This window comes from Zosterops lateralis (genome assembly GCF_965231275.1).
Source record: "Zosterops lateralis genome assembly, chromosome: 10".
NCBI classification, from domain to species: Eukaryota; Metazoa; Chordata; class Aves; order Passeriformes; family Zosteropidae; genus Zosterops; species Zosterops lateralis.
Window position 1 is genome coordinate 9,490,356 of NC_139770.1, and position 27,267 is coordinate 9,517,622.

General features: G+C 42.6%; 1 protein-coding gene across 1 annotated transcript in view; it reads left to right on the top strand.

Moving 5' to 3' along the window:
• Positions 1-4,456: 4,456 nt before the first annotated feature.
• The window catches only part of PDE6D (phosphodiesterase 6D), a 33,462-nt gene continuing 10,651 nt past the window's right edge, over positions 4,457-27,267 (top strand). Inside the window, exon 1 of the mRNA XM_083868620.1 lies at positions 4,457-4,582. Coding sequence (XP_083724746.1) covers positions 4,533-4,582 — 50 coding nt within the window. The 5' untranslated portion in view covers positions 4,457-4,532. The remainder of the gene's footprint in view (positions 4,583-27,267) is intronic.

A 27,267-nucleotide genomic window follows, 5' to 3' on the forward strand; every position in this document is an offset into this window, starting at 1 on the left:
GCTGCCCCACTGGGTCCCGAGCAGCTGTTCCAGAGTAAGCAAATAACGTTCCTGCCTCTCTTTTTGGGGATAGGAGGTCCTGTGGCAGCATCACAGGGGTTTGCACCTCAAAATAACCCCTGCAAAGGGCTGCTGTTGTAAGGCCACTTCGTTATTAGAAGTGGGGCCCTTTGAATGATTGCACGGCACACTGGAGCAGACTCCCCAGGGAAGTGATCACGACCCCAAGGCGGGCAGAGCTCAAGGAGTGTTTGGACAACACTGGCACAGGAGCACAGTGGGATTCTTGGGGCTGTCCTGTGCAAGGACAGGAATTAGACTCCATGATCCTTGTGAGTCCCTTCCCACTAAGGATATTCTATGATTCTACCAGCTGAGCTTCTCGGGCCAGTCCTCCTGGGAAATACCAAGAGATGGAGTGAAGATAGAACTGATTTTAAACTCCATAGAAAAATGGTCCATACAAATGATGAACCAAGGGGCAGAGCTCTGGCTGTGACATGGGGGAGCAGGGAGGGTACTGGAAGGGTTAAGATCCTCCCCAGGACATAGATCAGGAGCCAAAAGATGCTTGAAGGGGTATCAGAAACAAGAGAGACTTGGACGTTGTTAATCTCCCCAAGGTTTGTAGGCTCATCCATGCCATGTTGTGAATAAAACGTGCCTGTTAGAAATCCTTCAGCTGAGAGCAAAGTGCTTCTGACTTTCAGTCAGCAAGTCCCTGAAGATCAAATCATGGACCAGCATGGTTAGGAGGGGGAAGCTTTCAAGTAATGAACATCAGAAACTATTATGGAAACTGATGGGGCTTAGCCTGTGTCTCAGAGCCATCTACAGCAGGTCCCTGGGGCACCATCATCCATCAGAGAAGGGGTGTCAGACAAGTGCAGAGATGCAGGTGTTGGAATGCTGCTGTGACACTCTGGGCTTCAAAGCAAATTGGATGTAAAAAATCAGGCCCTGCGCAACAAGGGAACTCAGCCAGGGCTATAACAAGCCAGTCAGTAATTTACTTAAGCCACACTTAGCTCTCATCTGCACAGGGAGGGAGAATTACCTCTTTAATCACATCCTAACCAGGCCCTTCCCCACGGTTCCTGCTGTCCTGCAGACAACCAAACAGTTGCCTTGGACAAACAGTGCACAGCTCCTCTTTCCCAACCCTTGCTAAAGCTCAAATTCCAGGCTCAAGTAGAAGTGGAAATATATGATTGTGAGCTATTTTCCATGGATTGGTTTTGCAACCTTTTGCTAGAGCCTGTGGGTAAAAATCATGTGTTAGCCCCATGTAAGTCAGCCAGGAGTCCCTGTCCTGATACCTCCCAGCTGCTGACAGCCAGCCTGGCTGGCTGACCTGGACTTTGGAGGACAATGTCAGCTAAGCTCAGCTTTTGGGATAGATTGTTATTTTAAGAGGAAAAATATGTGGATGTCCAGCTGTCTCATTCCCTTTTAAACAGCTATAGCAACCTCTTGCTCCACCCACGCAGCTCTCTGTGTGCCAGGAGATGTTAATCCATTTTATCTTTTAATGTTGGCATTATCTCTTGACTCACCCCACCTCTTCCCCTTGTGATTCTGCAGTCCAGGTCTCTTTTAGGCAGCACATAATTCACCTTATTCCCCCCTATTTCCTTGCACTGCCACAGTAATCTCCCCAAGCAGTGGGGTCCTGGACCCCCAGACTTTGAGGACACCTGACCTCACAAAGGAGAGGGCCAACAGTGAAAATACTTTTGTGTCTCTTATATTTTTCCTTATCTTTCATTACTCACCTGTGCATGCTTCCATGACCCTTCATCCATTCATTCTCACTCCCTACAGCTGCCAGCACACACCTCCAGAGCACAGTGGCAGGGAGCTCCCAGGCCCAGCTGAAAAGTTTCCAAACTCTCAGTATTTCCCAGGATCCAGGGACTAAGCTGCTTGCTGGACTCTCATCTCAGCCAGGCAAGGAGTGATGTCTGTGTGGTTGTAGATGTGAAGTTGTACAACCTCTTCCATCAAGTGTGGGGTGGGATGAAGCCTCAGTTTACTGAACTATCTCCCAGTTGTGCTGCTGTGCAGAAACACCAGCTCCTTTGCCTGAGCCTTGAGAGAACAGCTGCTGGAGAAGCAGAAGTCAGGCTGGAGGCATCTTCTCACTTGCAGAGGTAGCTCAGAAGCTGCCACACCTGCCAGAGATGTGAAGGAAAAGTTTTCAGTTCCAAGTGGCACCAAGGGATAGAAAGATTTGCAGCAATTTTCTTGCAAGCAGATTTTTAAGATGATGTGCTCAAGACTGCTGTTTGTGTTAATGCAGCCAAGGACTTTGAGAGATCCCAGGGTTTTTGTCACTCTGAGTTGTGCTGCCATGTGTTCCAGTGCTGCTTGGCCCTGCACTAGTCACACAAGCTTCACACTTCAGCTATGAGCTCTTCTGTGATTTTCAGAAGTTCATGAATGGAAGGCCTGTGCCTCCCTGCACAGCAAGGGGAATTTGGGAATTCTGAGACTCGGCCAGGAAATGAAAAGGCTCCAACTCCAAACTCCACAAACATCCCTACCCCTGTGCTAGAGAACCCCTTCAAAACTGCAAGAGTTCCTTCCCATGAGATCTGTTTGGTCTCTGGGTCCTTCATCTCTGAGGAGCCTGAAGAGAAACAAGACTGAGTTCCTTATGACTTCTGTAAACCAGCATGTCCTACTTCACATGGCAGGCTCATCCCTACACACAACCATTTGTTTCTGCCTTTTTCAGGTCTGTTTTTGTCTTGCTTGCCTTTTCCCCCCATCAGTCTTTTCTCCTTGATGATCTTTAGTCCCTCCTCCTTAGACAGCATGCAATTCCACAGCCTAGCTAAAATCCAGGATGAATTCTTAATAAAATACATATATATATTTGCACAGCTCACCTCTGGCACTCTTCCCGGATTCAAAATGACCCCTTCACACACTTAAACTGATGGTGGGAAATTAAACATGGATCACATACATCAGGGGAATAAATGCTGCCTATTTTTATTATTAAGATCTCTTATCAGTCATACTGGCAGTGGCCTTGTCCTTATGCATTAAATGCAGCCTTTATTCATGCTCACATTCTCCACTTTTGTACAGTGGCTGATTTGGAAGCAACTAGAGCCATGAGTTAGTGTATTGATGGCACCCTGACTGTTCACTGCTCCTCTTTTGAGGACTTGGTTACAACTGCTGGCTTTATTTTTACCATGACTTAATGCTTTTATCAGTTGCACTCAGATTGTTAACAGAGGGGTTAATGTGCTCATGTTAAAGAGCAGCCTGGCTCCTGGGATGTGCTGACAAACCTGAGACTTCCCCCCCCACAACTGACTCTGCTACAAAACACAAAGGCCATTAAGATGATTAGAGGGCTAGAGCACCTCTCCTGTGAGGAAAGGCTGGAAGAATTTGCATTGCCCAGCCTGAAGAAAAGGTTCCAGGGTGACCTTATTCAGGCCTTTCTGTACCTGAAGGGGTCCTACAAGAAAGCTAGAGAGGGACTTTTTACAAGGAGGCAAGAGTTCTAGTGATAGAACAAGGGGAATGGCTTCAAAAGGACAGAAGGCAGGCAGATTTAAGTTAGATATAAGAATGAAATTATTTACTGTGAAGCTGCTGAGGCACTGACACAGGCTGCCCATCAAAGCTGTGGATGCCCCATCCCTGGATGTGTTCAAGGCCAGTCTGGATGGTCTTTAAGTCCCTTTCAACTCAAACTGCTCTGTGATTCAAACTTCTGCAGCACAAAGAAAGCTGCCTTTGTTCCAGGGGGTAGCACGCTATTTATTTTAAACCCTCCCCACAGCGCTGGTCCTGCTGGCTGCAGCCTCGGTACAGGCAGCACCACAGAACTGTTGGGTTTGGGGGGGACCCTCTGGCCATCATCCAGTCCAACCCCCTGCCGAGACAGGGTCACCTGGAGCAGAGGGCACAGAGCTCGTCCAGGTGGGTTTTGAAGGTCTCCAGCAGACGCTGCTCTGGGTCCGAGCACTCGGGTCCGCAGCACCACCCCAGTCTACGGCCGGAGCGGCGCCGAGCAGCCCCAACCCTGGGACCCCCAAACCTGGGGAGAGAAGCGCCAGCCGAGCTCCAGGGCTCGGGGCCGTTCGGCCGCCGCTGACCAGGCCCGGGGCGGCTCCTCGCCCCCTGAACTGCCCCCCCGAGGCCTCCCGGGCCCGGGGCCCGCCCGCTCCCCTGCCCTGCCCGATCATCCTGCGGCGCCTCCATCGCGGCCACGTCAGGCCCAACCGAACAGCCCCAGCCACCGCTGCGCACCCACCCTTGAATGAGGGACAGCGCTGCTGATTGGTCAGTACTGCTGTCATTCCTGCGCCAGAAGGCGGGGCGAGAAGGAAACAGCAGCGGCTGATTGGCCGGCGCTGCGGCGGGTGGCCGCTGGGGTTGGTTGCGCCGGGTAGTGGCGGGTGCGCGGGAGGGAGGGGCGGGGGGTCCTGAGGCTCCGCTGTCACCGCCGCGCTCCCGCCAGGCCCGGCCCAGCCCCGTCCGCCCGCCCGCGGCGCGGCAGGACCATGTCGGCCACGGACGAGCGGGCCAAGGAGATCCTCCGCGGCTTCAAGTTGTATCCTCCGTGCGGGGGCCGTGAGGCGGCGCGGGGGGCGCGGGGATCTTCGCCCCGCTGTGGCGAGGCCCCTGGGGCGGGAGGGGGTTGCCATGGCAACGCGGGTATCAATGGCGCCCGCGCCCCGGCGGCCGCGGGAGGGTCCCTCGGGGTGGCACCGGCCCTCCGCCGGCTGGGGCGGGGGACGGGGAAGGAGGCCCCGTGACGCCGGGGCCGGGGTCCTGTCCCTGCCCCGCGGGTGCCGTGGGCGGGGGGTCCCGCGGCCAAAGTCCCGGGCAGGGAGGCGGCGGCCACCGCCCCTCCGGCACCTGCCCGGCGCTGAGAGGGGCTGGGCCGGGGGCGGCGGCCCCGGGCGGCAAGAGCCCCCCGCCCGCAGCGAGGACAGCTTACAGAGGGCAGGTGGAGTAGCTCTGCGCCAGGAGGATCTGATCCCTTTCCCTCCGGCCTGCGCTTAAGAACCTCTGCTTGGAAAGGAAATACCTGGTCGGCAGGTCCAGGAGCAGCTAAACACCTTGTTCCTTATCATACCGTGAGGTACTGGCACATGTGTTGGTCGTGCAGTGTCTTTTATTGCTGACGTATTCTGCGTGTAAATGCCTTTCTGTGCAGCTCGTTTAAAAACTTTTCATGTTGTGGCTTTCGAGAAGCATTCTGGTTTTATGCCTGTGGTACCTGGATGTGAATTTAAAGCTGATGAAATGAGATAGATCTGAGCTTGGAAGAGAGGCGAGAGCCTTTGTGCACCTTCCAACCCAGGATTTCAGCAGAGAAAGGCTCAACCAAAAGGCCCATATTCAAACTAAGGGTGTGGAAAATAGAGTAGCTTTATTTTACATGTGGGATATTTTACTGAAGTAAATTCTCCTAAGCCTAGAAGGCAAATGCAAGTGTACTTGACCTTTTAGACATCAGAACATTGTTGTGAGTTGGTTTATATTTTTTTTTTTTACAATAAAAAGGACAGAAGTGATGGAAATATCCTCTTGATCAAAACCTATTATTTCTAAACAGGGTGGTAGGGTTTTTTTGTTCTGTGAGATGTTCATAATCTGTATGCCAGCTGTAGCAGGATCTGATTTTCTAGGTTGGATTTAGACAGATAGCTTTTATCAAACTATAAGCAGATGCTTTTCTTAACTTTTTATAGAATCATTGCAGTCTCCCTCAGCTGTTAGTGCTGCATCTGGTTCCTTTGCTTCTGCACTGGCACTATTGGCAGTTCTTTGTATTCATGAAGATGTAGTATTTTAGCTGTCAAAACCTAAATTAAAAACCTTTTGTGCTGGCAATTAGAAGAAGAATAAGCTTCTGACAAGGCCAGACTAAGCTGTTGGTAGAAGTTAGGAGTGCCTTGAAAGTTAAGCCTAGGGAGCAAACTTTTAAGTGCTTTTTGCATGTGTTTGTACATGGTCTTTATTGGATAGCTGAATTTACATAAAGGCCTTTGTCCAACTTTGAATGAAATAATACTTTTTGTTGTTTGCTGTCGTAATGAGAAAATGCTTTTTGCTCTTTGAGAGGAAGGATGTCAGACAGCAAACTGTGATCGCAAGCAGCCATAGCATGGACAAGAAGCTTTATTAGAAGCACTCTGCAGTCTGTGTTGATGTGTCTCAAGTCTAGTCTTCCTTTGTCCTTGAAAAAAAACCAACCCAAAACCAAAACCATTACTTCTGACAGGATGGTTTAAGTCAAAATCTGGACCACAGTTCTCCAAACACATGATAGAGTGTGTTGATAGTTGCCACAGGGGCTGTGCAGTACAAAGTCTGAGAAACAGGAAAGTCTGGAGAAGCATTTCATGACTGGAACTTTTAGCAAGCTGAAATAGTTGAAAAACATCTCTGTTGCCTTTAGTAAGCTAGAGGAGAGGCTGAGCAGACATTCCTCGTTTGTGAGGAAGCCTTGAGACACCAGCCCATCCCCACAGGAAACAGCTCATGCCCAGCTGTGGCCACGCTGCCTGCAAGGGAGGAATCAGCCCAGACTTCCCATCCCTTGTCCAAGGGCAGGCGTCTGCTCCAGAGACAATTGCAGTTCAGAGATGCTTTATCTTCCACCCACCCTATTGCTGCATCTACTCATTTAATTAATAGAAACAAAGAGAGAAACCTGTTCTGAAAAACTGTTCAGTTTGTACTTGGAGTATCTGAAAACTTCCTCCTTGGCTCCCGCAAGGGAGGGAGTTCAACACCACCAACTTAAGCACATCGTGCAACCTTGGCACTTTGAAGTTGCTTTTAGCACAAGACAGGAGCATGGCATTGCACCCAGGGACACTGTGCATGGGATTCCTTGGGAAGGAAGTACAGTTGCTAGGGCCAGAATCATTCCACTGAGGAATCAGGCTTCCAAAATAATCCCTAATTTTAACACAACAGCAGACATTCTATGTGGAAGTCCAGTTCATATTGAGTAATCAGAGTTTCCTCAAATAATTCTGTTTACTTGTGGTTCTTGAGAAGGGGTTAATTACAAGCTTTCCTACTCATTGGGGCATGCTGGATGATTGGGGCATGTGGAAATTAAATTATAGCCTAAATCCATCCTCTAATTTCAATGCAAAGATAGGTTTTCCTTCCTCTATGACACTAGTGCAGAAACATGTTGTGACTAATGTCCCAAAATTCAAGCCAGGAACATTTATTCCCTCTTCTCATGGATTTTGCTATTTTAAAAATATTAAAACCAAGGGAAATATATTTGATGCTTGCAGGAAAATGAGAATATTATACTTTATTACACTTGTTCTAAGAATTTTTATTTTAATTTTCAGTTAAAATTGAGCACTAACAGTCCAGTAAATATGGTGCAGAAAAATTTTGAAAGCAGACAACACTTAGAGCTTGTCACTTGTTCAGGGACAATATTTGCTAACAGAGCTTGTGTGTTTATCAACAAACTCTTCTTGGAAGGCACTTCCAAGCTCCCAGAGCTTTTTCCAGCTTTATTCTCACCATTGTTTTTCTGCCTCTCTTTTCTAGCAGAGCATTATCCTCTTTGAAAGATGGGTAGAGCTGAAGTGAAAATACAGTTATACCAGAATCACCAGGAGTATCTATGAACTTTATATTACTCTGCAGACAGGGAAACTTCCACTCCAGCTTCAGCCTGGTCTGCTGTACACACAGAACTGAAGTCAGTGACAGTCTTGCACACCAATTCCTAGAAGAATCACTGAAGTTTTAAACTAGTTTGATGCAGCAAAGTTGAGAAATCTAATTGGAAGCAACACTGGAATAAGTTTCCAATTTCATTGTTTGGCAGGTTATTCATTTGAAATGCTTACCTGCTGCAGTGTCTACAAAACTAACAAGGTAGCAGCTTTAATTGGCTTAAAGATTCCCCTTTGTTTTGAGGCTTCCTCTGTGCACTTCCTCAGATCTCACTCTGTTAGACTTCTCACAATGGAATAGAAAGATGAACCATCAAATTCATGGGTTAAAAGGAGACATTGGCCAGCCAAAAGAAGGAACGGGAGTTCCCAGAAGCTGGGACATGTTCTCTGTGGAAACCCAAAGCAGAACTTGCATGTAGCTTGCTCTAATACAATTTTGAAATACCCTAGAAAGCACGAGTTTGTTCTCCTTCACCCGTATTTCTGGTTTTTTTGAACTCTCTTACTTTCTTCAAAACTTGAAATACTTTACAAGCAAGAGTTGTCCACATTCCCAGTTAGTCTGACTGGAACAAGTTCCCACCCTGGCAGCATTGAGAGATCTTTGTTTCAGAGACCAGAGTTTCACACAGAAGCTTTAGGCAGGTTGTAGTTGGTAGTTGAATGTCATGGCAGTCAAGGTACCTTTACCATATCAGAATTATTTCCCATATTGACAGAAATTCTGCACTATGCAATGATCTCTAGCTCTGGCATTCTAAAGTTTCATCATGTTTCTTATGACTGAGTCATGAGGCACACCTGCAAATAAAGCAAGAGCAGTTTTACCAGGTTTGGTTTTACCTGCCTGATTCCTGAGTGAACACCCAAAATTTCATGTCCTCCCCTTGTTAACTTTCATTGAAAAATATGTAAATATTTAACTATGCTTAACCTGTGATTTGCATTAACTCGGTATCTGAGCTACAGTCTTGTCTGCTTGTCTGCAGACTGCTACAGTCTGCTTGTCACATTTAATGCAATCCCTTTGTAGTGTTGGAAATGGGGTTTTGTGCCCATGACAGTGGAAGGGGCATCACAGATACAAATGAGTTGCCAGGTGCCACAGAGAATACATTTGACATCAACTTAAAAGTGGAAGTTGACATTGGAATTCTGGTTTTTCTTTTTAATCTGCAGTATTGCTTTAGCACTTTGTAGTTACAAATTTATATCTAAGATTTATCCTTTGATCTCTCCAAAGCCTGCCCATCCAGCATTTTACTGGAATTACAGTTTCAGTATTTTTAATTGCTTGCTTAGTGCCAACCTAATGAAGTACTTAAAATAATGCAGTTGTCATTAACAAAATTATTTCCCCTTGTTTCCTTTGTATCGTATCAAGATATCAGTTACTCTTTGCATCCTTGGAAGTCACTGGTGCCATATGCTTCAGCTGTTGTTACAGTATTTGAATTTCCATAGAGCAGAAGATAGTAATTTAATCCATCAAGCGAGAACTGGTAGAGAGAGCTTCTTCCCCCCGCCACCCCCTGCATCTTCACAGCCAACATATAGGATAAAAGCCAAGCTTACACAGGTACAGAGAGGCAGGAGAGGTATCCAGAAATCCTCAAATTAGAGAGATACTGTTCAGAGGAGGGGTTTTTAAATATAGATATCTGATGTGGCTCTTGTGTCTCTGGCAAAAAATGTTTTCTGTTAGCTAAAGCAGCCTTAGTATGGAAGCTGATTTGACTTGTTCTTACATGTTTATCTCTGAATTCAGGCTGATCCCAGAAAGAACAGTCAAAATTTTACTTGAAACTTGTAAGATAGCAGGCTACTATATATCTTATATTTATGTGAGGTAAGCCTCTCTATTTCTCTAAGTTGGGAAATTAAGGCAACTTCAAATTCGAGCTCAGAGTCTCTATTAAAGATAAACCAGGAGAGCAAGCAGAAAACATCATGACCTCTTAAGGTTTACATGGCAACATTGAATTTTGTCCTTTTTTTCTGCATATTAGTATCACAGAGTTTGTAAAATTTAATTATTTAAGCATGTAAAAGGTCATTTTTGCACACCTGTTGCTCTCACATCTCAAGGAACACATCATATATTTATTCTGTATGTGCAATGAACTGCAGTAGCAAGCACAGAATATTAAAAGCTTTTCTCAGGTGCTGCTTTTTTGTCCTGAGACTACATAAGGAGCACTGACAGAAGCAGGTTTGTCATCTGTGTAGCATCACTCCCCAAGCAGTTTGAGGGAGTAACCCCATACACCCCTTGGGCATTACTGTGAGGTGTCCAAAGCCATTTGGCCCCATGCCCAGGCAGACACAGCAGGACTATTGGGAGGCTCCGTCTGGAAGACACCTGACAGCAACCAAGGTTCTCTTAGGAGCCAGTTCTCAACTGCACATTGCTAAATTCTAGTTGACAGCCAGGGTTTTCAGTTGTGATTATGAACTTGAGATTCCATTGTCATATTTCTCCCGAACAGAATTCTCACTGTGACAGAAATGTTATGTATAGAAGAGACTTAAGGGAAAGAGTATCAGATTAGTTCAGTCACGAGTGAGCCTTTGAGTTGATTATATTCATGACTAGAATTTTAGACAACATTCTTCTGAAAGAATGGCAAGCTTAGGTAAAAGGAGGAAGGAAATTTTTTTTTTTTTCAATCAGCATTTGGGATAGCAGTGCACAAAAGAATAGTGTTATTAAATTTATCCTGTACTGAAAGGATTGTGGCTAACTAGGAGCAATAGTTTTCCATTAGAGATTGAGAGTGCAGGGCATTATACTTTGTAATTCTACGGAGGACTATTTATATGGGTTGGTCTGTGTGCTGCACTGTACATAACCTTCATCTACTCTGTAGCAAGTCAGAAGCTTATTTGGTCCTTGGGACAGCTAATTATATCCATCTTTTCTTATCTATCAAGAAAGCAGGGAAGATCATATACTTTACTCACCAATGAAAGCAGATTGCCTGCATGCCTCTTTCCTCCTCTTCACATGACCTAATTTAAGCTTTTCAAAAAGGGAGGCTACACATGCTTGGAATCAAGAGTTCATCTGGTGTTTTAAACTTCAGATGTTCAGAAACTTCTCATCAGGGGCAGCCTGCTGAGGAAGCAGGCAGTTAATGTCAAGTCACTTTGGTTTGGAAGGTCAAAGGAAATTGTATTTTAGGAGGCAGTGGAAAAGCTGGCTATTTACATGGCTTTAAATAAAAATATAGTAAATGGGAAAATTCTTGCAGAAACCCTCACCAAGGGAGACCCAGTTTTGGTTCAAGTGATGGCTTGAACTGTTGCTAACTCTGCTTAAGGAAGTTCTGCAACACCCTCAACTGCTCTTGAAGGAGGAGTTTGCAGAAAGAGAAGGTAGGGGAGCAACCACTGTCCCCATTAATGTACTGCCAGGTGGTGAAATAGACCATCCCATCTGGAAATTGAACACCAAGAAATACCTACCAGCCTTTAACACAGGTGGATCTTTTAAAGGTGCTTTAGACATTTCACTTCCAGTTTAGCTCTTTAGAGTAGATTTTAGTTCATTAGAATACTGGCCTGGCAGTTACAGTCCAACTTAAGGTTTCACTGTTTCTCCAGTAAACTTACTTCCTTTCCCAGAAGCTGAAATAAAGAGGGGAAAAGTCCTTCTGTTTGTTATTTTGCTCGAACCTTAGTAGCCTTAAAGTGAAATTTAAAAACAGCTCAGTCCAGGAAGTGGCATCCTGCTTCTGAGCAAAGAGGACATCCAAAAATACCTGCTCTTGCATTCTTCCTGCTCCATGCTTCTGTCACAGCAGCTGTACAGAGCATGGGTTACCATCCCCAGCTGCTTGGTGCCTCATTTTCAGAGTCACTAGCCAATCTGCTCAGATGTGCCCTGCAGCCTCCTGCATGTTGGCTTAAACAACTTCAGCAACAGGCTGAGGAGCAGGACCTGTGCTGGTTGGCAGTTTTACCAACAGCTCAGCTGTTCAGTTTGAGGGAGAAAGTCAAAAGCAGCTGGGGAGGGCTGTAAGCAGAGTCCCCTCCAGCCCCTGCTGCTGTTATGCCCACAATGTCAGATCAGATGAGCTCAGTGCAGCCTCGTGCTGTGTCCTCCAGCACTCAGCACTACCTTACCTGAGGAGGCTTCTCACATACCATGTTTAGTTATCCAGCACCAATTCTAAAAACCTAGCTTACTATTATTAGTTGAGCATTTTAGCTTCAAATTGGTAAGTCTGTGGTCACATAATTTCTTTTAAGAGAAATGCATTTGAGATGACCTCAGTAAGGTAGTAATTTTCTCTTGTCCTGTACAAGAAATCTTCTGCATTGCTGTGCTGTGTGAAGAGTTACTGCCCAGTTACCAGGCACTCACAAACAGGGTCTGGAACCATGCAGCAAGTGCCATTAGAGGCTCTATTCTCTGCAGCTCTCAATGAACCAGACAGAGGAAATCATTGGCTAAAAACCTCATGAAGCCTTGGAGAGCAAATGCATGTTGTTTTTAAATACTCTTTCCAGAAAGAGACAGAGAAGCCAGTAAATTTCTCAATCCAGTTTGGGTTGTTCATTTATGGAACCCTCATTAATCCACAAAGCGTCATTACAGTATTGTTGTATTGTTGCCATAAAAACACAATATTTAAATAGCTCCAGAAAGGAATTATTTTATGTGCTTCCCCCTGTAATTTCTTCAAAGGGAACTGCATTATACTACTACCACACTGACCTTAAGAGTTAATTTCATAGGAAGGAAGAAACACAGGTTCCCTGGCTTTCCAAGCATCTTCCATTCTACCACTAGAGTAAGTTCCTTTCCTCTCACCACTGGCTATCCCTCCATGCCCACCTTCTCTGCACCTACGGAAATTAGAGGGAAGGTATTAACCAGGCAGCTGTAGCACAAACCTCTACTGCTGACCCCCAGCCGTACTGCCCTCTAGAAGGTTCTCAGTGCCCAGCTGAAAATGTTTCACAGTTCAGGATGGTCTCTTGCATTTGTTTGCACTGATAAAACAGTACCTCGTTTTCCTGCGTAGTAACATTGTAACATCATTCCCAATGTTGCCAGTTCTGAAATAGTAAATGCAGTGAATGAGGCAGTAGAATGTTTGGAAAGGTGCAAATTGAAATAAAAAAGGACTATATTTTAATGTAGGCACACCTATAAAGAGTGCAGATAATGGCAGCTTTTCAGCTTTTTGTGTTTAACTTCTCCACATTAGTATTCACCTTAACATGAATGCTTATGAAGTCCATGCTTTAAAACTCCAAAATAATATTTTATAAACATATCTGCGTATTCTGTAAGTCTAGCTTTCCAATAAGTAAATTTTTATTTTCTTTTTATTGAAAGAATCAACTTGTGAATTACAGCTAATTGTATTTATGCATTCTGTCTTCTTCCAGCAGAAATAAGATATTCCGTTGTTCAAGCTGAAAAATATATTAATAGGTTTTTACTGAAATTGCAAAAATCTGATTTAATATATTCTGAAAATTTAACGTACAGCTACAACCATGTTAAAGTAATAAAATTTAAACCTTAGTATAAACATAACTGTAGATTTTATTGACAGTGGAAGCCATAAGAGCTGCTTGGAAGCAGAGTAGAGTAATAGAGGTCATTGCTTTTTTTTTGTCATTTCAGTGGAGGTTTCATTACTCTGTCCCCACAATAATGTGGTTTTTTTCTGAATCCCAATGCATGCTAAAGCAGAGAGTTGGGACACAGACCCTCCATCTTCCAGGTCATGGTGATCCTGGTGACATCCTCAGAGGTTCACGTTAGAGTAGGTCATGTTACTGGAGCTGTAGAGGTTGATCAAAGTACAGCATTCAGAACAAAATCATTTTGGATAGGAGGTATTTTACCTCATCTCAACTGGTTTGGAACTGAATTGTTTCCTTGTACTTTCTGTGTTTTGCTGTAGTGCTTTTCCAAACAACTCTCTCTTTTCAGACTGTTGGAACACTGTGTAAAATGTTGGAATGGTTAAATTGTCAAATGACTAGTCCACACTTCCAGTTGAAGCACTTCTCATATTCTGGAGATTCCAAAAAAGGCGCAGTATTTCTGATATGGAGCCTTTGTTTTTTGAGAGTTCTGCTTCAATCTGCATAAATCCCCCTTTATTCCTCCTCTCTGCGTCCACTTTGAGCAGCCTCTGGTCCATTTATGAGATTGGTTTCCTCCTGGAACTGCCAATCATTCTCTCCTGACTGGATTTTCATTTTGCTTTCATTCTCCACTTGGTCCATACACTCTAAGTTTTCCTCCCTTCCTCGGAAGAGACAAGATAATGAACTTGTTTTCCTTGAATAATCGTAGTCTTGTCAGTTTTAAGTGGAAAACCAAAAATTGTTTGATCTGTTTTGCAGCATGTGATCCTGCCTGCATGGTACTCCAGAGATAAAACCACTTTAGTGTCTCAGATCCATGACTGCTCTTACGCATTAAATAATTATATCCGATTCTCACTTTGGTCTTGTCCTCTGAATCTAGAGGGCCACTGACTTCCACCCAAATATTCACACCCTTACTGGCTCCCTCAGCTTGGCCTTGAGGGTGGTCATAAATCATTTTCTGCCATTTTGTGCCTGGAGAAACAGGGAGTGAGAAACTGGTAGTGAGGATGTTCTTGTTTAGCCAATGCTTCTGCCTCTGAGGGTTGTACAGTTTGCAAGGCTAAAGCATGCCCACTTCTCATGCAGATATAGTCCAAGTTAAAAAAACAACAAGCAAAAGTGAAGTATTTGTGGCTCCAGTGACATTCAGGCCAATACTATCCACAGGGACTGTATATCCAAGGAACCATTTAAGCTAATACCAGGAAAAGTGTGGCTTGTTCCTCTGCTGTGCTGTGTCAGCAAACAGGAGATTGGCATTTGTCATTGTGGACTTTATGAAAGTGCTTGTTGAAGCTGTTTCTCTGGCTGATTTGAATTTTTATTTTGTTTATTAGTTGTAGAGTGTAAGTGCCAAGGCTAAATGCTGTTTTATATAAAATCTCAATAAGATTAAATCCCCTTGCCATTCTGTAATTAATTTCAAGGATATTGTGTTGTTTTCCCAGAGAACTTGTAATGATCTCTAGATGCATTCCTGGTTACAGAACAACTCTGGGTTGAAACAGTGAGGGATGTGCTCTGTGTGAGATACTGTGGGGCAGTTAAAGGTTGTAGAGGTCCAAAAAAAGCATCAGGTACTTTGAGTAAACCACCTTTAGGAGAACTGAGTGACTTCTGCTCTGCCAACTCCAGCATCACATTCCTGCCAGCACAGACCCACTGGGCACAGCTGGGAGGCTGAACAAAAGAGCACATCTGTGTTCAGCCAGTATTACTTCTGCCACAGTAGTTAGTTTTCACTCTTGTTACAAACAGAAACTCTTATAGACTAATTACCAGACGTACTGCAGCAGTAGCACTTGTCCCCTGAAGGCTGCAACTGGCATTTGCTTTCAAAGCTGTGTAAAGAGGATCTCTTCAGGATATCATTCATTTTTGTCTTTTTCCAGCATTATTGTGAGAAAGGGCAAATGAGCCCACCTGGAAATGGAAGTTCAATTGTCTGGCCTATTGTTCTGCATAGCACACAGAGCTGTAATCTCACCTTGAGGGAATACACACCATCTTTATGCCAACTGGCTTGGGCAAGATGGAATTTGTCGGTGCCAGGAGTTCTTGAAAGGATGTAGCTCCACAGTGTAAATGTACTGCACTGGATAAAGCACTGTCTGTACTTTTCTTCCCAGTGTCAAAGAAGAGGTGGCTGTGGAAAAAGCTCTAGTTTAGGTAAAACTACATTGTTCATATGCTTAAAATTTACCCCGGTTTAACCATTTTTGCTTGATGTCCCCATTGTGCATACCTTTATCCCTGGGTGAATGTGTCAACTTCCAAGTCACTTCAAAGCTTTGGAATTGGACTCTCTTGATAGAGAATAAAAACATTCAGGCAAAGGTTAAATAAGGGGTAGTCAGCTCAGCTCTAAATTCACTTTGTAGTGACAAATTTCTAGTTAATTCAATTGCCAGAGAAAGGTACTGTTTAAAAATTAACATTGTGTTGAAAAGGTGTTCAGTAAGGGGAGTTCAGACAGAATCAGTGTGTGAATGCAAGAGAAATCCAGTGCTTGACCTTTTATTCCTGCTTTCTCTTGAGACTGCCAACAAGAATCTCTTAAGTGCTCCCTTTACAGTTGATTTTGGTGGTGTGAACACCTGCCTTTTAACAATTAGAATAAAACTCACAAGCTCATTTCCTGGAAGGCAGGAGCTATCAGACGTAATGACTGCAGGCTTTATTGATCTGATGGGGAGGATTTGGAGTGCTAACACACAGCCTCAAGTTTCCACAGTCGAATTAAAATCCCTGAGTCCCTGAAGTCCTTTGCACAAATGAATTCTTCCTCTTTTACAGACCTCTCTGAAATTGAGATGTGTCTATCTGAAGACTGAGCTACAGATTTTCCATAAATGTTTTTACAAAGTCTTTTTCAATAGTGAGTTTTTTGCTTTGTTCCGCAAAGGTGGAAACCCCACTTGACAGCGACACTGAAATCTCCCCTGGCCTAGTTTCTGTTCTCAGCAGCACAAGTTAAAGTATCCTCTCAAACACAGTTTTATTTCTGCTCTTTCCTGGTTCCCTGGAAGAGCAAGAGACCAAACAAAAGCAAGTTTATATCAGAAATGTAAACAGTCAAGGGCAGAACTTTCTCTGTAGGGACAACCATCTGTCCTTCATTGAAAGACACCGGTGAACAGCTCTTGATGTGAAAGATGCCTCCTTTCGTGTACCAAACATTCACCAGTTATATAAGATTGCTAGGAAACAACAAAGTGTCTTTTGATTCCCTTAAAATGATGGCTCTTGAAGACTTTTGTGGTAGCTGCAGTTGCTTGTATATCCAGAGTTAAGAATATCTGCCCTCCTGTGCATGGATGGGTGTTTTAAGGGCAGCTCAGAACAGGATCTCTCTCCAGTAATAGTGCAATGAGCTTGTAGCCTCTTCCAGTCTTTGAGCAGTTAACCAGAAGTAAGAAGTCTTTCAGATGTACAAAATCTGTACTCCTTGATTCTGTCCTGGCCAGTCTTCTGCCAAAGAAGATTTTTAAAAATCACAGATCTTCCTGGTTGCTAAGTTTGATGTTCAAGGACCGGTGTCAGAGTCCTTGCTAATACAGCTCTATCTGTTGAATTGTCATGTCTTATACACTAAAACTGGGGGGTTGTTTGGGTTTTGTTTCATGAAGACAGAGAAAAAGAGTTCCATTAAAAGATGGAATATATATTTGTTCTTCATGGAATATTTTTTGCCAACAGAAATTACAGTAAAATTCTTGAGTAAACAGTATCCACTGAGAGGTAACCAAGCTAGCAGGGCTGTTGGCTGCTAACACACTAATCACCTAGTTAATGTTAATACATGGCAATACAGGCATGATTAATAGGAGGCTTTACAAACATAGGTGTCTGGGTAGTACACCCATCCTGTGTGTGTGAAGGATGTGGTGCTGATCTCTGACATGGGCAGCAGTCCAAAGGAACAGCAGGAAGAACCTGATGTTGAACTGCTGGATGTGCAGTGGTGCCACTGTACCGTGCCTTTTTAATCCTTGGAAATGGAACAAATAAAGGCTCTCTACAGAGAGGAAGCCCAGTTGAGTTGCTTGGAATTCAGGCACAAAGAAACCAGAAGAATTTTTGCACTATTGTGAATGGTAAAATAGTGGGTTTTGAAATAAGGCTCTTGTGGATTAATAAGAGAAGCCTTTATGCAAAGTATTACTGTAATTGCAGGCTCATGTTCTGATTGCCTTATCAGGGGAGATGCATCCTCAATGGCATCTTTGTTTGTCTTACAATGGAAAGAGATAGAAAATAAGCAATTAAAGCAGACTTATTGAAAAATGCCACAAATCTGAGCATTTAGCTATGCACTTCTAGCTAAGATTGTTGGTTAGTTTTTGCGTTTAAAAAAAAAAATAAAATTATTGCTGCGGTCTGTACTTGTTTTGTGGTATGGCCAGACTACTGACAAAAGAAAAATTTTCTCTTTTTGTTTCAACTATGATCTTGTTTTTTCTCTTTGTGCTTCTCACCCTACAGCAGTCTTTTATGAATGTGCTCATAGAAATTACAGGTTAATTACCTCTGCTGTATATTTGGAATCCTTGTTATTCCAATGAACCTTGTAAAGAATTACTACAGAATCTGACACTGGTAATTTCAAAAATAGATGGACTTTGCTCTGATTGTGTATCAGCTGATATTTTAGTAGTGAATAGTGTGTTTTTTGCGCTTTATGAAAATAGAAAACAAACCTCTTGCTCCCTATTTTGTGATGGCATGGGCAAGTCCAACATTAAATTTGCATCTCCCAGGAACAGAAGATTCCCAGGGGAAAATCAGCAGATATCTTTTATATAGTGATAAAGAAATATATTTTCCAAAGAAAATGGCTTGGGTTTATCCTGTAATACCTCATAAGAGCAGTCTAATATTAGTGGAAGATTAACATTATTCAGTCATTTAAATGTCAAATCCTTATGGCAAACCAGCATAGATTTTGTGCTAAATCTCAAAGACTCTTGCTTTCTAGTTGTGTGTGTGTGTGTTTCTGTGCGTTGCTTAATCTCCCTGGCCAGTACAGGGGATGTTGTGATCTCCGCGTTAAAAGACGTCACACTGAGAAGATTGGAGTAGAGGAATAAATAGAACAAGTGCTAGAAAGCCAAGCAGCTCATCTTGGTTGAACTAAAATGCACTCCACACAAACTGCCTTCCCCACAGATTTGTTTCTTCTAAGTTAAATTCAGTTCCCATCTCGCAGAGTGTCTGACCAGCTCATTCAAAGCTCTGCTAAGTATGTTTGCAGCGGTTTCTGAAATGTTGTTTTACCTCATTGTGCAACTCAGTAGCCAGTATTTTTAACATGTTAGTCCTCTGGTGGAGAAAGCAGACAAGGGCAACGGCTGCCAGAGGGCAAAGAGGCTCAAAATTTGGGTGATGAGGTTCAGTACGGAGCTTGAGCACTTAAAGTTCTGCTGTATCTGAGCTGGCTGTGTGCAGCCCCATCTCGTTACCATTAGCCTGTATTCCTGACCTGTGCACCAGAGTTAATCTAGGCAGGGGCTGCTGATTCTGTGTCTCCAGGTGTCAGGGGTACAGTCACAGTGTGTGTCTGTGAGACAGCTCTGCTGCTTCTCCTTGGAACTGGCCTGTGTGGAGCAATAGGGCTGTCAGATGTTCAGACACCCTTCAGAAATGGAGGAGTTCCAAAAAAACAAAGACATGTTTCCTCATGGCATTTTGTGAAAGGAAGAATGGAGCCCAGTGTTTAGGAGTTCAGTGACAGGTAGATAGCCAAGATTTGAAAGATTGCCCACTAAAATGTTTAATTGTTAGTGATAATAAATTGCATAAAAAGAATTGTGCATTGCACAAGAATGAGTGAAAATGAGTTCTTGCCCATATTGAGAAAGATTTGGTGAGGCTGGAACTACTGGAAAGTTTTTCAAACAAAGTTACGTTAGGAAAAGCTTGCTGCTGGAGCTTACTGCTTTTTTCCAGAAGTTTTTTTTATTTTATTCCAGCACTGTGCTTAGTCTTTGTCTTCCTCTGATTCAAACAGATCTGAAAGAATGTAGTGAAAAAATGAAACAAGGCAGGATGCAACAGGGTGGACATTTCCCCACAGTGACTGCTTGCAGTCCAACTCTGGGGTACAGAAACAACTGTATACAGTTGTGGATACAGAAACAGCTATTCCCAAAGTATAGTTCCCTTACAGTGCAATGCAAGGGAGTATCTCAGTGTCACAGGGCCATTTGTGGATTCTTGTAGAGCTCGTTGGGTGGCATTTGTTCTGAAAGCACAACTCTGCCTAGCACAGAGTTTATTTTTAGTATTTTAACCAAACAGATTCAAGAGTTAGAAATTTCTCTAAAATTTAATTACTCAACCACTGTCAACATGTGTTCAGGGAGTCTGACTTGAGGCTGATGATGGAGTGAAGGTGGTACCAGACTGTTTGGACCTACTTAAGCAAAATGTGTTTACATTGGTTCATCTCTAACAGTCCTTTAGACTCAGAGACCTCTCTGAATGTCATTCCGTGCAAAATTGATGGTCTCTTTGTACAAAATGGAGCCTGCCTGTCCCTGCCAGCAGTGAACAGCCCTAGCATTTGTCCCAAGACTTTGTCCTTTCAGATTTATTGCTGGCTGCCTTTTGCAAAATTATTGCTGCAGTTCCTGGAGCTGGCAGTTTTGAGACAATTTGAATACATGGAAAAGTGCTCTGTTTCCACTCATTCCCTGGGCTCTTTTTTACACCTAATAAACTGAGCAAGGAAACCTTGTCTATTAAAGCACATTAGAAACTTGGTATCAGGGGCATCACTAGGTTTTAGAGTAGTGGAGATTTTTTTTAGTTCAGGTGGCTACTTGCCTTAAATCAGCAAAAAACAACCTGTGATGTTGAGTGTGCCCTATACACTGAATTCATTGAAGTACTTTGAGATCAAAATATACTTCAGTGTCCAGACTTACAACAGGAAAAGAAAAGAAAAATTTCACAGGACCTCTAGTTGAATTAATATGAACTAAGGCAAGATCCAATGCTATATTTTCCACCATGACTTTCCTATTTTGTATTTCTGGTATTTTTTTAAGTTGCCTTAAAGAAGAAGAATATTATTGATAAGTTTCAGAGCCTTACATTTTTTTCTAGTTTAGAACCATTTTGCTTCTATCGTCAGAGGCAATACAGCTATTTTGCTGTCCTGCTTTAATATGGCATTTTAGATACTAAAGAGTCCTTGTAATTCCACAGGCAGTCCTCTTTATTTTCTTCCTGCTCCCCACTTCCATTAGTAATGCTTGGCAGTGATTCAGAACCACCCTGCGTTTGAGATAGGGTGACTAAGAAACCAGCAAAAGCAAGAGAAACCGAGTGAAGGAAGGCACTGACACCCACCCCACAGCAGGATTGCAGCAGCCTGTGCTCCTGCAGTCACTCCAAGCTACAATAAGAGTTTCCATCAGCCAGGAAGCAACAGTTCCTGGCTGCCTAAAGAGAGAGGCAGGATTGTCTGTTGAAACACCAGTCGTGAAGCCGAACACCTCCTCAGATGTCTTTCCTCTTCTCTTACTGATTCATTGTTTGGCTGTAGGCAAGTCTTCATGCTTATTTCCCAGTCTCTACAGCAGGCAGTTCTTTGAGAACATGAGTTGAAGTCTTTGAAGCACAGTGTAGTACCAGGTATGGTTTAAGTTATTGATCACTGAGCTGTACTGGATTGCCTGTTCAGGGGGGCATCCTGTCTCTGCAGTTAATTGGTGAGGTTTGCCTGTTGTCTGGGGTGGCCTTTGGTAGATGACAATGACAATGTGAAGCTGTGCAAACCGGTAGCATAGTTCACACCAAAGCCAAGTCTCTCACCAATTTCCAGTCTGCATATCTGCTCTTAGAAGTATGGGATATATTAATGCCTCCAGTAAATTACATGTTCTTCTAAAATACACAAAACTGATAAATCTGTGGACTATCAGAAATCTGATAAATCTGTGGACTATTGAGTCTTCGGAGCTTGATAGGCTGGTGTGCTAGAGAGCTCTGTACAAAGAGACATGAAATGAAGGAGAGAAAAAAGAAATTAAACACTAATGGGGGAAAAAAGCACATAGTCACTACATAAGCACAGGCAGTTGGAAGTCGTGGGGACTTTCTGTGTTGTCAGTTGCTTATTTTACCAGGGGGACACTTTCAGCCCGAGATATTGCTTGGACTTGGATGGATAAACGGAACAGCAGGGGGACCTGCTGATGCTCAGCTTTGCCATTCTCAATAAACATCACTTTGCTCAATAGAGAAATTATTGCAGAGGCCTTCAAGGAACAAAGGCATCAACTGGCCACAAGCAGTGCTGATAAAACTGCCTCTTTAAGGCCTTTTAGATTGGCTCTTTTTCCACTTTTCACACAAGGCTACAGGTCATTCAAGTGAAGCTGTATGAAAATGCCAGCTAAGCAGCCATGTTTATCCCTTTTAAAAATTTGGTGAAAGAAGTCATTGTTCCTCTGCTCAGGTCTGGGCCCTTTCAATATGGAGAAGTGTGAAGATCCTTTTAGACATAAAAATCCAATCCTTCAGTGTTGCAAAAATGACATGAAATCAATCCAAGCTTTCTTTTATAAGCAATCCAGTATAATGCATATTGTAAAGCAGTTGAATAATTGTATAAAATAAAGAGGCATATTGAGGTTTAAAATGCCTCATTCCATTAAAGCTGATTTTATTGCATGACTGTCGTGACATCAGCTCTGTATAGAACAATAGTTCATAACAATTTACAGGGAGATAAATTCCAGTGAGGGCTTCTAGCTGCAACCTTATCTATGAAAATGAAGTTATGCACCAGAACCCTTTGATAGATTGTTTCCATGAAACTCCCTCTAGTTCACTTATTGCTGAGAACCTTGAAATGTTACCATAATAGTTCAGCTTTGAAGAAATGGTTGTTTTGAAGTAGTTAAGACAAAATAAAGTTATTTCAATTGCTGAATCACTTTCAGTGTTCACTTGCAGAGAAGAAAATTGTTTGATGTGCTAAAATTAAAATGTGGACAAACTGATTCAAATAGTTTTGGGGTTTAAGAATTTAACTTAATTTTAAGCATTCTGGATGTGGCTTCTCAAGCTGTCCTGCAACCTGTATTACCTTTTGATATAGGCCAGGTATATTCTCTAAGGAAGTTCCAGTGTTTCAATTGTATTTTTAATTTCTCTTGTATACATGGTGTCTCTGTTAGTTTTCTCCATAGTTACATTCAGTTTTGTTCTGAGCTACAAGCAACCCTCTTTAAAATTATGTTCTGATAAAGCTCTGTGGATTTTAAGGGTCACATTCTTTTCTCAGATGAATACATCATTTCCATTGATTCACCTGCTGTTTCTACAAACTCAGAGTATTTCTGATGATATTAATTATGTTAATATTCAAAGGGTTCTTTGCACAAGCTCAAGTTTTTCTAACATGTTAGTTTTTGAGATGCATTTAAAATGCAGGGAAGATGGGAGGAGTTGGGTGTTACTGCACTGGAAAAGAGAAAATAATTTTCTTTGTGCAATTCCTGGTCCTGCAAGAAATGATGAGTTTTTCCAAGTTATTGATTGTTTTACTACCCAGATTGTAAAGCAATCTCCAGATGTGATCACATGTTGTTTTTCCTGCTGAGGCATTGGTATAAAGGAACTCTGTCAAGGCTATTGAGATAAGCCAAAGAAAAGCCTAAAAACACAGGCAGCAGAAAACAGCAGAAAACCACTACATTGCTTCAGCTTGCTTTTATTTTGGCACTGTTGTCTGGTTCCAGGAACCATTTTAACATCTGTCTCTAGAGGAAACAAAGCACATTTTAATGGTAGCAAACAGATCTCACACAGAAGGCAGCTTGCTCCCTATGACAGGGGAATCTGCCCCCTAAGCCAGTGATGTGTGTGTAGATTTTATTTGGAGCTTATTCCCACTTTGAACAACATTGTATTCATTGTACCACGAGTAAATTTTGGGTTTTACTTTAAATTTTTTCGTTAGGGATCTCAAATCTTAGGGTATGGGGTTTGGTTTAAGATTAGAAGTAGTTTAGTCTCCCTGGGTTGAGCTCAGTTCCCAGAGAAGTGCCTGGCGTGCTCTCCAGGAGCCTGGTCCTGTAGGGTTTGCTGGGGTGACAGGGCAGTCTCCTCTGCTGCAGGCAGGAGCTGCTCCTGAGTGTCACACGTTTGTCTGAAGAAATCAAAGGCTACTTGCAAATGCCTAAATCGGTTCCTATTGCTCAGGGTGACAAAAATTGCTGGACTTTTTAAGAGTTAAGTTTCTTCAGGCTGGACTCAACTGGGCAGAGACATAAACCTTGAAGCAATAGTGTCTACATCCCTGTTCAGCTGTTTGCGAACCACTATAATTTATTCTTTTTTCCCTTTTTCACTCCTGATGACCTTTAGCTTCATGTTCAGTAGGTCCGTAACTCTTTCCTTTAAAATGTGCATCCATTTGTTTCTTGCTCCTTTGGTTTCAGGGAGAGAGGAAGAGTCAGTGAAATGGAAGTTTGGCTTAGTTGGCAATACTTAAGGGTATTACCAAATAAACAAAACACATTCTCTCATCCTGCCTGCCCATGCTGGACACTTCTCCTTCCAGAGTCTTGGAGCCCTCCATCTTCATTGGTTTTTTTACAAGTACCTGCTTTTGTTAAGACTACTATGGTGTCTGGATGAATTCTGATGAGAGATTTCACTGAATATTTTCAGACAGTTAATTGCCAACAGTGAAAATTAAACATTAATTTAAACTCTACCTTATTTTGCTAGCCAATATCAGTAGGATGCTGTGCAGTAGAGATGGATGTTTGTTGTTCATTTTGATGAAAATACTGAATAATATTTGTGTCTTTCAACCTAAACTGTTTGAAGACACAGATGTTTAACTGGACATTTTTTTTTATTAGTAAATGCTGGACATAGGTTTACTTCATTTCCAGTGTTTGTAGAGATAAATAGGTTCTGTACTTCTCCAGTTACTGGCATCCCATAGCAGCTGATCTGGCTGTGAATGGACCTAGGCTGCATTTTTGTTGCAGACTTTTGCAGTGTGCCTCAACATGAGCCCTGCTAAGCTGAAATGTATTCAGAGGTTCAAGCAGGAAATTCTTGGTGTGAACAGAGCTCAGCTTCAAAATGGTCACCCAAGGTGCAGGGAGGATGTGACACACAGCAGGGAGTACTGGAGCATCACTCCAGGACCACTCTGCTGCCCAGTGGGAATGGTCAGAGCTCTGGCTACTTAACACAGTAGAAGGGAGCAATATTGACTTCTGCCTTTTTAGCATAATCTGTTACAGCTAAGGTAAGGTTGGCATGGTGTGCAGTAACTTGTGTAACTGTCTTTCCAAATATGGGCCAAGAGCAACTTAATCCAGAACTGTCTGATGGATGTTAGATGGAAATTTGTTGTGGTGATACCTGATCTGTGCAGGCACACACAAAGATGTAAGGCAGGAAGTATAAAAGGAAGTACAAAGTATACAGGTATATGATATTGTGTTGATCTTTTTGCTGTGATGCTTGTAGCTGTTAAATATATCCCTCTGATTACATAATTTGCTGTGAAATGACTTTGTTGGTTGCTGAGGATTTTTGCTGCATTTTGTCATGTGGTTCATATTAATCTGTGGATCTCCCTGGCTTCTGTTGCACAGCAATTTGTTCTGTACAGGAGACTTTAAAAGCAGGTTCTTTTACAGCAAGTGAAGGAGTGCCAGGAGTGCTTTGAAGGGATAATTGGCTTCCTTCCATTTGAGGGTTTAATAGAGCACCTTTCCAGTCCCCAGCACCTCCCATCATTTGGGAGCACAGTAACCCACATCTTGTGCATCACTCCAGGAAACTTGGTTTATAACAGATGAGTTTTTTTAAAGTTCTGCCCCTGTAAGAGCTGTCACAGCATGTTTTTTGTCTAATCAGGAACTCAACAAAGTGTGCTGCTTTCTGAAAGCAGAAGTTGACTGTACTTTACCCCAAGGCTCCAGTAATGCTTGAGGAATAATTTCCAGTTTTTGTGTATTGGTATTCCTGTACACAGAATGGATGGATGCTCATTCAGTAGAGAGGATTTTGCACTGAATTTCATCCTTAGGCTAGGAGGAACATTGCCAGCATGTGTACTTGTGGTTAATTAAACAGCAGACAGCAGAATTTCTCTTGAGTGTGAACAGAGTGAATTCAAGGACCTGAATCAGCAGAACATCTGTGCATATGCTTAAATTTAAGCACACAATTAGGAGTTCTGTGGAAGAGAGATTTGGGAATTGTAATAAAAAGTGAGAGTAGAGATGGCAAAGATTACAGGATGAATAGCATGAGTGGAGGAGAAGCATAAGGCCATTTAGGTGGTCTACTTTGTAGTCCTGTAGTTTGGTAGTCACTTTGCATAATTTATATTGGCCCTTATTCCTCAGACTAGATTGAAACAACTGAGATGCAAATAGTCTTCTGGGAAAATATGTCTGATATAAATATAATCCCTAAAGTTTGATCTTTACTTCCCTGTAAGGTAACATGCTTGCCTATGCCATGACTGCCTGGTTGTGTCGGCTTCTCACAACAGACCATGTAAAATCAGGAGTTGGTGAGTCCTGATCAGAAGCTTTTTTGGGTCTACAACAGAGATTGTTGTCTGAATTGTTCAGGGCTTTCAGCTCCACCTTCTCCCAGAGGAAAGGTCTCATTAACATGTAATTGTTGTGATGCTGTTTACACCTGGCAGGTAGTGAACTGTTTTTCATGTTCCATTCTATGTGGAAAAAAAAAAAAAAAGGCTGGCAGGGATGATGAAAGACCTTCCTTCTAGGAGTGGTTATGAACATTAGCCTTGATTTTATTATGAAATGTAACAGCAGTTCCTGAGGTTTCAGAATGGTGTAGACATAGACAGCAAGGAATAAAATGAAAAATGGATAATTTTAACAAACAAAATGCCAACGGTTTGCCACAGCTTTTGAGATATTCAAGAAGTGCTAAACATGACAACATACAAATAATAGGGAGATTGAGGCAGAACTTCTTTTAACTCCACACTACTTTAATGATAGATTTTGTTTGTACTCATTCTTTTCCTCAAGGTTACTCTTAATTACAGGTGTGGGAAGACAAGTCAATCTTTTGCAATGCTAATACACTGAAAGATAAGGATGTACATTCTGATTTGTTTGAACCAAGTGATTGGTTGATCTCTATGACAGATACAAAAAAGAAAGAACTTCTGACAGCAGAGGTATTCAAGAAAGCAAAATTTGGATTTAGAAATGCTCAAACCATTTCCCTCCATCAGACTAAGCATAAGTCTGTGAGGGAGGTAATTCATGTCACGTATATAAAGCAAGTCAAGTTCCAGCTACTACAAAGCTTTTATGTAAGACTTTGCTGACCCAATAGGTGGTGGTATATTAATAGATCAACAGTGCACCCTTCCTTCTGCTGTTCTACCTAATCCTTTCTTGCCTTCAGGATTGAAGAGTATTTGATCTATTGAGTCTTAAATCAGACATCGTTTCCAAAAAAAACCCCAAGCCCCCAAAATACAAATGAATGAAAATTTAACGGTGTAAGACTGAGAAACTGAATTAGGAATACACTACTGTTCTTCCTTTTTCCTCCCTCACATATACAAACTTCACAAAGCTGGAACTGCCTGGCTTCCTACTTGCTCTTAGCAACCCCTGTCAAATGGCTTAACATGAACCTCTTCAAAAAGAGTAATTGTATTAGACCAATATTAATTTACTTTCTCCTTTTCAATAATACTTAAAATGCCCTCGTCATTCTGCCTGCAGGTTTCCACTGCTGCTCAGGAGGTGGAGCACTCTTTATTTTTAGTAACAATATCTCTCATGCTGGGGTGGAAGAAACTTAAACCAATTAAACACATTAGAAGATAATAGTGTGTGTGGGTTTGGTTCAAGATCTCCATTTTCTTCACTCTGGGGTATGTCCTATTACCAGCCTTCCT